The sequence below is a fragment of the Periplaneta americana genome, chromosome 6, assembly GCF_040183065.1.
Source record: "Periplaneta americana isolate PAMFEO1 chromosome 6, P.americana_PAMFEO1_priV1, whole genome shotgun sequence".
NCBI lineage: Eukaryota > Metazoa > Arthropoda > Insecta > Blattodea > Blattidae > Periplaneta > Periplaneta americana.
The window spans coordinates 184219528-184230859 of record NC_091122.1 but is presented as its reverse complement, the minus strand read 5'-3'; the positions used below and the strand labels follow the sequence as shown (position 1 = coordinate 184230859).

The following is an 11332-nucleotide window of genomic DNA, read 5'->3' as shown; positions in this document are numbered from 1 at the left end:
ACTCCTGTAATGGAAGGTGGCAACAGAGTTTCCGAGTATAGCCAGGTTAATGTTAAAAATGTTGGTGAAAATAAAGTGATGTCCCTGTACTTCGATTTAGTTTGTTGCACAATATTGATATGAGCACTCTTTGAGATAGTCACGATAATTGTTATTTTATTTTGCATTTCAGATAAGAACAAGTAATTTCCTGAACAACTGGCTTCAACCTGAAGGCCGTCCTTTACTCCCGAAATAACGAAAAGAAAATGAAGAGTTAATGTGGGCACAAGATGAAACGTGGATGCTTCTGGACGGTGTTGCTGCAACAGCATCGCTACTTTTCTGACTGAAAGTGCTGGTCACAATGTTCACAAATTCTCCTCGATAATCAAATTGAAAAAAAATCCTCAAGATGGGCAACGCGAGCAGCACGAACGGAAGACCGAACCCAGACACCAGCCGGCTGTTGTTCATCCTGTGGCTCGTGCACCGCTACTGGACCGTGGTGGTGGAGAGGAGGAACAGCATGGCGCGCTCCAGGCCGCGAGACAAGGAGGAAGAGACTCCCTCAGGACCCGTGATCACGCTCGTGCAGCACGACGACCTGGAGTCCCAGTTCTCTGCCTGCCTCTGCAACTACTGCCAGGACGACGGCTTCACCGACTGCTCCAGGTAGGGAGCGCCTCCTCTGACATCTCAGGAAATTGCGTTTTTTAATTTTCATGAGCATAGCGTAAAAATTTGCAAAGGTGAAACGTGATCACGGACAGGAAAATCGGTGCTTTAGGCTGTACCAAAGAATATCCTGCTGGTTGAAAGTAGTTCAGATATTTTTCAATCGTAAAAGAAACGTAAATTTGAGAGAAAAACAAGATCTATATAGAATAATAAATTATTGGTTTAAGTGGGTTTAGCTATTTGCATCAACCTAACGATGAGGCTATTGATCTCGCCAACTTTTTTTGTTAATCAAAGACTAAAGTAGAGCTAACTTTTATTCTCGCCAACTTTTTTGTTCATCAAAGACTAAAGTAGAGCTAACTTTTATTCTCGCCAACTTTTTTGTTCATCAAAGACTAAAGTAGAGCTAACTTTTATTCTCGCCAACTTTTTGTTCATCAAAGACTAAAGTAGAGCTAACTTTTATTCTCGCCAACTTTTTTGTTCATCAAAGACTAAAGTAGAGCTAACTTTTATTCTCGCCAACTTTTTTGTTCATCAAAGACTAAAGTAGAGCTAACTTTTATTCTCGCCAACTTTTTTGTTCATCAAAGACTAAGGTAGATCTAACGTCTATTCTCGCCAACTCTTTTGTTCATCAAAGACTAAAGTAGAGCTAACTTTTATTCTCGCCAACTTTTTTGTTCATCAAAGACTAAAGTAGAGCTAACTTTTATTCTCGCCAACTTTTTTGTTCATCAAAGACTAAAGTAGAGCTAACTTTTATTCTCTCCAACTTTTTTGTTCATCAAAGACTAAAGTAGAGCTAACTTTTATTCTCGCCAACTTTTTTGTTCATCAAAGACTAAAGTAGAGCTAACTTTTATTCTCGCCAACTTTTTTGTTCATCAAAGACTAAAGTAGAGCTAACTTTTATTCTCGCCAACTTTTTTGTTCATCAAAGACTAAAGTAGAGCTAACTTTTATTCTCGCCAACTTTTTTGTTCATCAAAGACTAAGGTAGATCTAACGTCTATTCTCGCCAACTTTTTTGTTCATCAAAGACTAAAGTAGAGCTAACTTTTATTCTCGCCAACTTTTTTGTTCATCAAAGACTAAAGTAGAGCTAACTTTTATTCTCGCCAACTTTTTTGTTCATCAAAGACTAAGGTAGAGCTAACTTTTATTCTCGCCAACTTTTTTGTTCATCAAAGACTAAGGTAGAGCTAACTTTTATTCTCGCAAACTTTTTTGTTCATCAAAGACTAAAGTAGAGCTAACTTTTATTCTCGCCAACTTTTTTGTTCATCAAAGACTAAGGTAGAGCTAACTTTTATTCTCGCCAACTTTTTTGTTCATCAAAGACTAAAGTAGAGCTAACTTTTATTCTCGCCAACTTTTTTGTTCATCAAAGACTAAAGTAGAGCTAACTTTTATTCTCGCCAACTTTTTTGTTCATCAAAGACTAAAGTAGAGCTAACTTTTATTCTCGCCAACTTTTTTGTTCATCAAAGACTAAGGTAGAGCTAACTTTTATTCTCGCCAACTTTTTTGTTCATCAAAGACTAAAGTAGAGCTAACTTTTATTCTCGCCAACTTTTTTGTTCATCAAAGACTAAAGTAGAGCTAACTTTTATTCTCGCCAACTTTTTTGTTCATCAAAGACTAAGGTAGATCTAACGTCTATTCTCGCAAACTTTTTTGTTCATCAAAGACTAAAGTAGAGCTAACTTTTATTCTCGCCAACTTTTTTGTTCATCAAAGACTAAGGTAGATCTAACGTCTATTCTCGCAAACGTTTTTGTTCATCAAAGACTAAAGTAGAGCTAACTTTTATTCTCGCCAACTTTTTTGTTCATCAAAGACTAAGGTAGAGCTAACTTTTATTCTCGCCAACTTTTTTGTTCATCAAAGACTAAAGTAGAGCTAACTTTTATTCTCGCCAACTTTTTTGTTCATCAAAGACTAAGGTAGAGCTAACTTTTATTCTCGCCAACATTTTGTTCATCAAAGACTAAGGTGGAGCTAACTCCTAAGCTTAGTAAAGCCATATTCATCACCAGGAATGGAAAAAAATTCAAGCTAAACCTCTTCCCTAGCAGAAGCTTAACCTTAGTTAAGGCAGAAAACAGGAGCAGTGATTCCTTAGACAAAGGTTAATCTTTAATAGACCGACCACGGCATGGCGGAATAACCTCTACTATTGGATCTGCAAAAGAAACTGCTATAATCTAACGCAGAGGGGATACACTGAAAACTAGGGATCAAACAAACTTGGGGTAAACGTTGAGGAATTAAAGTTTGGTAGGTAGAGGTGATCTCTCGAAGCCAGCCAGCTTGTTGAGATATTCAGTCAGTGGCTGAAATACTCCCGGCTTTTCTGAACACTCAGTTTCATTGAATTGTTCTTAAGTTACTGTACGTGAAGAGATAGAAGTACATGAATATTACGATATTTCTCACTTGAAGGTTTGGTGACTCTTCATTCTGAGAGAAAGTACAGATGCTTTGTTAATTTGGCGAAATAACAACACTATCTTCAATCTTTGAAATCAGGTGCATTGTGTTCTGGTATACAGTCAAAACTCTGGTATCACAAAAGGTCTCAAGATCCAAAGTTTGTTCATCGCGTTAAGGTTGTCACCAGTACATTTAAAGTGCGAGTATTAGTAGAGTTTCGTATAATTTAACACCAATAGACAGTTTTTGAAGATTCAAAGATTGTTCACCGCGTTAACATTGTCAGGAGTTTATTTAAAGTACGAATATTACGTAAGGTTTGGGTTTCGTTTAACAGAAACTGTAGAGGATTCCACGTTAAGAAAAAAAGCATTGTTTTTATGGGCCTTGTCCAGTACATTGTACAAGCTATGTGGTAGGTATGCGTTTCTATGGCAACTGGTGATGTGATGGAATAGCCCATATGCTCAATGCTTTTTTCCTAACGCGAAATTATATTTCAAGTTACAATAAAAACAAAATAATAATATGCAAAACTATTAAATACATTATGTCTCGTGACCAGAATACTGTACGAAATGGAAATATAAAAATTGGAGATTTATCCTTCGAAGAGTTGGAAAAATTGAAATATCTGGGAGCAACAGTAACAAATATAAATGACACTCGGGAGGAAATTAAACGCAGAATAAATATGGGAAATGCCTGTTATTATTCAGTTGAGAAGCTTTTGTCATCTAGTCTGCTGTCAAAAAAATCTGAAAGTTAGAATTTATAAAACAGTTATATTACCGGTTGTTCTGTATGGTTGTGAAGCTTGGACTCTCACTCTGAGAGAGGAACAGAGATTGAAGGTGTTTGAGAATAAGGTTCTTAGCAAAATATTTGGGGCTAAAAGGTATGAAGTTACAGGAGAATGGAGAAAGTTACACAACGCAGAGCTGCACGCATTGTATTCTTCACCTGACATAGTTAGCAACATTAAATCCAGACGTTTGAGATGGGCAGGACATGTAGCACGTATGGGCGAATCCAGAAATGCATATAGAGTGTTAGTTGGGAGACCAGAGGGGAAAAGACCTTTGGGAAGGCCGAGACGTAGATGGGAAGATAATATTAAAATGGATTTGAGGGAAGTGGGATATGATGGTAGAGACTGGATTGATCTTGCTCAGGATAGGGACCAATGGCGGGCTTATGTGAGGGCGGCAATGAACCTCCGTGTTCCTTAAAAGCCAGTAAGTAAGTAAGATAAACCATCTTCGTAAGAATACATATAGGCATTATTCTTTTATGAATAAAGCATCAGTAAGTACGAAATGTAACTTTTATTTTTCAGCCTAATTTTCCATTATGGGTGGGTACGTTTTTGAGACCTAAGAGAGAAATAGTGGAAGAAGTGGTCTTCGGTTATGCAAACATGAGTTACAGATGTAAATGCATGTTTCCAGTCACTTTCACCGAGGAATTTTTACCTCACAATTTTGTACCAAGCTATTGGCTGTGTTTTTGAGATATTGCTGGCAGATGTTTCCTTGTAGCAACAAGTGCTCCACGAACGTGCCGTCAGTACGCATCACTGGCTTCTCAACATCTCGCTGTTCCACTGTCCATTTCTCAGGGCGGTTCCTATTGTTCGTGGCAACAAAGATGGCGGTTAATACGTACTTTTATACCATGCAGAAATGTACTAGAATACGCATCTTGGTCAGTAAACATAGATAGAAATCGAGATAAAGGTATTATCTTCTTTGAAATATCACCTTAATTTCCTTTTGTTAGTATTTTTTTTTGGTAGTCATTGCCTTTAGTTTGTTAATTTTAGACAGAATGTAACCTAATTCATTTTTATGAATAGGGTAAGTTTTGTTTATATTTCTGAACCATTAACTTATAATTCTGCAGTTTTTATAAATAAATTTATCGCTAAAGCAAACGTAAATTACCTTACAAATGGCTTTTAGAGAACCCAGAGGTTCATTGCCGCCCTCACATAAGTCCGCCATCGGTCCCTATCCTGAGCAAGATTAATCCAGTCTCTACCATCATATCCCACCTCCCTCAAATCCATTTTAATATCATCTTCCCATCTACGTCTCGGTCTCCCCAAAGGTCTTTTTCCCTCCGGCCCCCCAACTAACACTCTGTATGCGTTTCTGGGTTCACCTATACGTGCTACATGCCCTGCCCATCTCAAACGTCTGGATTTAATGTTCCTAATTATGTCAGGTGAAGAATACAATGCGTGCAGTTCAGCGTTGTGTAACTTTCTCCATTCTCCTGTAACTTCATCCGTCTTAGCTTCAAATATTTTCCTAAGCACCTTATTCTCAAACACCCTTAATCTCTGTTCCTCTCTCAAAGTGAGAGTCCAAGTTTCACAACCGTACAGAACAATCGGTAATATAACTGTTTTATAAATTTTTATTTTCAACTACTTTTTGAGAGCAGATTGGGTGACAAAAGCTTCTCAACCGAATAATAACAGGCATTTCCCATATATATTCTGCGTTTAATTTTCTCCCGAGCGTCATTTGTATTAGAACAAAGATACAGAACGTTAAAAAGAAAAACACAGATATTACAATAATTTAAGCTTTATATTTTCTCTCTAAACAATAATTTTTAATTGATTTTTTTTAAATAAGGAGCATTAGCAAATTGTATGTTTGGGAATTTAGCTGTTATCTTGTTATAAAGCCTTGGACCGAAGTTGCTACTGTGATTATAAGCTACAGTTGTGGTACATTTAGATTCTGTCAAGCTTATGTTGTCTGATCTTTTAGTTTTATATATTTATGTAAATACAAATTAAATATATGTATGGAATTCAATAAGATGTTATAAATTTGATGAAAATTAAGTACTTTAAATTCAGAATACAACAGTTCTGAGGTATAATCAAGAGACTTATTAACACATATTTTTATTATTCTTTATGCTCGACCATGCCGAAATGTAGTAATTATACACCTGGTAGCAGTCCTTTAATGCATGTCATTAAAGTACACCTATTCATTAAAGTTCAGGTTTTCGATTATTCTCGGATATGCAATCGAAAGACAACTAGCAAAACGTCACGGAGGCTGGAAATCCAATACTGTCGCAGAAGGTTATGTTCTGTTACTATAATTAGCGTTAATTGTAAATAATATTCAAATAAATTCAATTTGTCATCTCGTTTTTCAATGTCGAATTCAATTTCAAGGTTATATCAAGTTTAACGTTTATCTTACTCTCTAGATTATATCAACGTCGTCGACATTCGTTGCCAGGAAAAAATCAATACTTTCGCGTCTGCGAACTTCTCACAATTTGCTTGCGCTCGTTTCATAAACAAACATACTCGCGTCTTAATTACTATCATTATAGGCTCGATGCATAATGTACTATTTCTGTAGCAGAGTTATTGGCATGAGGGAGGTACTATAAGCACTACCCCATCCTATAATACCATACTGTAATATAACTTGTCTGTATAATAATAATAATATTATATTGTATACCTCTGTCGTTATAATCAACAGAAGTTATACGTGTTCGTGTTACAGAATATTCTGTATCATGTAAAATTTCATTTCTCCAGATCGTCAAATGGAGGCAACTGAAAACAGTCAGCCTGTCTGTTTAATCTCGAGCTGCTCGGCCTAACGGTGGACACCGCCGCCTCATTTATAAGCTAATGACAAGGAATTTCCATACTGGCTGTTCTTCCGCGTGATCACGCTGCCAGAGACGCTTCTTGCGATTTATCACTCGCGGTGACCACGACACACCCGCTAGATAGGAAGACAGACCATAAATCTGGAAGAACGCGGAGCCCACATAAGCTGTACTGCTGATGGCGGCATGAAGAGGAGCTCTTGATTTTCCTCTACGACTGTTATCTCTACTTCCTCCGCATGGTCTTCATTCTTCACTTCTTAACCCTTGAGTTGGAGAAGTAGGACATGTTGAAATTTTAATAAAATATTACAATAGTAATATGCGTTACAAGAGCGGTATGTAGACGTTTTCATGGTCGAGGAAAAGATTGAAAAAGCGAAACGTAGTTGAGCTTTTTTAATTTCCGAGAACATGAAAACAAACATGCCGCTCGTGTATCGTACATTATTTTGTGCGAAGATCGTTTATTACATACCTGAAAGACTAATTTCTAATTAGTTGCAATGAAATCTTCATGTTGGTTTCTGTTTAATGACGGCAACTTCGGAAAACCAGAAATGCTATAAAATGTTTTCTGTGTTTACTATACTCCAGCAGGCCGTGATATACGTCTGTCTTTTTTTTCCCTCAGTCTATAAATGCGAACTTAAAACAAACGGTAAGGTTATGTAATGATTTATTTTTCATTTTAATATTTTAACAATATTATTTATATAACATATTGCAGTAATAACATCCGCATCTGGAATCTTGTTGATTTTTTCACGTCTTCCTTAATGTTACTTGTATCAGGAATGCAATAAGTTTCGTGGAGTAGTAGACTTTACTTAATTTTTGCAAATATTTAAAAACAATAATTAACATTGCAATTTAGGTGAAATTGCAGTGGTAAGTTTCCAATTTATAATTATTACTATGTTAAACGTCTCTAAAAATAATATGTTAAAAGCCTAAAGCAGTAAAATGAATGCCGCGCTTAAGCGGTAAGAAGGGGGAAATTGTTATATGTGTTAGGTTGGGAATACTGAATGTGTTATTTCACACTTACCGCGTATTGGTTCTGTGCGGAAAACAAGCAAATACGCACGATCTCGCACAAAATAAAATGGTAAGAAGATACATCTATATATATAATTTGAACTGGTAATGGAAATTATACGAAAACGGCTGAACGGATTTTAATGAGTGACCCCTCATTTTCATGCCTGGTATCCAAAGTTTTTCGGAAAAGTAGTAGTTTTGAGTGAAATGTCAATTTTCCTACATAATTTTCCTATTTTCCAAAATCCATCTGTACTCAGTTTTGAGAATTAATTTTATCGAATCCCGGCCGACTTGATTGAATTTCAGAACAAAACACACACTACAATAAACAATAGGCTATTACACGAAGGTCATGACCTGCAGCATTGCCGACATATTTAGAGCTCAATTCAATTTGTTATTAAAAACTGATTCTGCAGTGTATAATTTTCTGAGTACAGCTATGTATTGGATATTCAAATCTACGAAACTTGAGGTGGTTTGATGACATTATTATCATTAGAAATTAAATATTATTATAGTTAATATCATGGTGCATCTATTTTTCATTAATTGTACATAATATTGATGCTATATTGATGACATGAAAGTGAAACGTTTTGAGGTTATGTAAGTAAATGTAGAGAATATCTTAATTTAGATCTTCATTTCTATAATTTACTGAGTGGCTGCTATATGTAACTACAAAACTTAAGTAAGATAATAATATTGTTATTAAAAATCAAATATTTTTATACTTATTAACCCAGTGGGGTTGGGTCTTTTTCATATACTTAATGGCGGTGTAGTGTAGATATTGATATGTGTCATTGCCTTCGGTATTGGCTCGAGAGAGCGCAAAAATTACAGTTCCTAAGGAAAGATCAAAAGGTATTACTTACTGATAAAATAAGAGGCCTAGAAAATTTTGTAGTCTCCAGATCATTTCAGCAAGATCTCTTAGTAGGATAAAATGATTTTACGCTCTACATTTCAAGTTCTACATGCAGCAGCTATACGAAAATGCTATTGTTCGAAAGCTTAGCAAACCTGACATTTTTTTTAACTTTTGCCTACAATCCACAATGACCTGAAATAACTACTGCTATCGTCCTGACATTGATACTTGCGTTTTCGCGTTGAAACTCAAAAACTGAAGTTGGATAGGTTCAAGAAAAAGTATTTGGCCTAAAAAAAAATCCATTCAGAGGGAGTATGTTTCATTATTATGGAAGCAAATAACTATCAAAAAGACAAGTATTCTTCATTGAAAATAAATCTGAAAAAATTTTTATTTGAACGTCTAACGAACTTAGTTTGCAGCAGCATTTGCTGCACAAGCCACTAGTACTTTATAAATTTAAGGAAAATTACAGAATAATGTATAACAAATATAATATGGACAATGCTGTAGTTGTTTTCTTTGCGGTCCGCCGCAGTTTATGAAATACCAGTGTGAGACAAAAATTTCTTCCAATTTTAAGGTCAGAAGCTGCTGCCTCTGCCGCTGAATTAGCCGTGAAGAAGAAAGTCAATAAATATGCTCATATTTTCGACAATTATATCTTTGTCCCATTTGCTGTGGAGTCATGACGCTAAAGTTTTGGTATCTCAAATCGGCCAAATTTTGATCTCCATTACTGGTGATCGCCGTTGCACTACTTATTTGCGTCAACGCTTAAGTAATGCTATTCAACGCGGAAATGCAATGAGCGTTTTGGGTACTCTTCCAGAGTCCAGCCCTTTGGACGAACTCTTTCTCCTGTAAATTTTTTTTTATCTCTATGTAAATGTTTATATTTAGTTTTTATGTATGTGTAATTGTAACGGTGAAAATATTGTTAATCAAATTATTTTTTTTTTCATACGTGTATATTATTTTGGGAGTGTTTTTTGTAAGTAATTTTATGAGGTTATTTTAAGGTTAATCTAGATTTTCCTTTAATTATTCAATTTATTTGTATTTTATTACTACTAAGATTTATTAAGGTTCTTAGGAATATATTTGGGGCTAAGAGGGATGAAGTTACAGGAGAATGGAGAAAGTTACACAACGCAGAGCTGCACGCATTGTATTCTTCACCTGACATAATTAGGAACATTAAATCCAGACGCTTGAAATGGGCAGGGCATGTAGCACGTATGGGCGAATCCAGAAATGCATATAGAGTGTTAGTTGGGGGGCCGGATGGAAAAAGACTTTTGGGGAGGCCGAGACGTAGATGGGAAGATAATATTAAAATGGATTTGAGGGAGGTGGGATATGATGGTAGAGACTGGATTGATCTTGCTCAGGATAGGGATCAATGGCGGGCTTATGTGAGGGCGGCAATGAACCTCCGGGTTCCTTAAAAGCCAATAAGTAAATAAGTAAGTACTAAGATTTATTACAAATCATCCGTCCTCAAGTGACGTTGACCACAGGGACCCGGAATTAACAAACATAAAAGATAAAAGGAAATGAAACGAGCAAAATAATGATTCGATTTTTACATTAAAACAAAAATTTACGTGTTAACATATAGATGATAGTGTAGAATTTGAAGAGAGGCCTTCAGAATTTCCATTACAATCTTCTGAACCTCATACATATCAATGTGAATTCAATTTCACTAGAATAATAAATTTGGTACTTATTTTGTATAAAAACTAATTTTATACTTTTTTTACATAGACTCGTAAATTTAACTCAATTGTCACTTCATTGCAACAAAAATGTTTAATTTTTAGATACAAATTATTTTTATGGAATAAATTGGGACAATTATCTAGGATGATATGGAGAAATATTTGAAAAAAATTGTCTGTCCTCCACTGAGTGTGACCACTAGCATCCAGAAGGCAAAATAACACAATAATGAATTTACAAAATTGAAGATCAAGATTAAGATTAATACAGGGTTAATAGTGGAAGAAAAACTAATTTAATTTAACATATAAGTGGTAATTTATTATTTAGAGGGAATCTCTAAGAATTTTAATTAGAATTTCTTCAATTTCATAGAAATTAATTTTTAAACTTTTAAGGACATCACCGGTGAATTTTGGTAGGGTACCTCTTGCTGCAAACAGGAGGCCTCTCACAGTCCATTGATTAATTGGAGTTTTATATTTTTCTGACAGGAATGGAAAACTTGTAGATAGCCTCTTTCTATATATTTACTTCCTCTGCCTGGGTGGTGTTCCTTTCGAAGCGAATGTTGGGATCTAAAACCAATGCTATATTTTCATTCCTTCCAAGTGCAACGATGTCAGCTCTCCGATTGAAATCTTCTACAAAAAGACAAGGAACTTCCTCATGCACTTCCCATCCTCGTTGTTGTAGGATTTGAGTTATAGATGCTCTGACTCGATAATGACGATTGTTTCGCAGCAGTTTGGTGCTTCGGCAGAACCCCAGCACATGTCCAAGGGTTTCTGTCTCGTTGCAGTCGATTTGGCGACATCGGGTTGTGCTGAAAGTTCGACCAGGCACCGACCTTATTGCTGTCAGGTTGCAGGACATCTTCAGAGTATTTAATAATAATAATAATAATAATAA

The 11332-nt window shown here is 35.7% G+C and overlaps 1 protein-coding gene across 1 annotated transcript in view; it reads left to right on the top strand.

Annotated features, from left to right (window-relative positions):
• Positions 1-212: 212 nt before the first annotated feature.
• The window catches only part of LOC138702116 (titin homolog), a 539259-nt gene continuing 528139 nt past the window's right edge, over positions 213-11332 (top strand). Inside the window, exon 1 of the mRNA XM_069829704.1 lies at positions 213-654. Coding sequence (XP_069685805.1) covers positions 395-654 — 260 coding nt within the window. The 5' untranslated portion in view covers positions 213-394. The remainder of the gene's footprint in view (positions 655-11332) is intronic.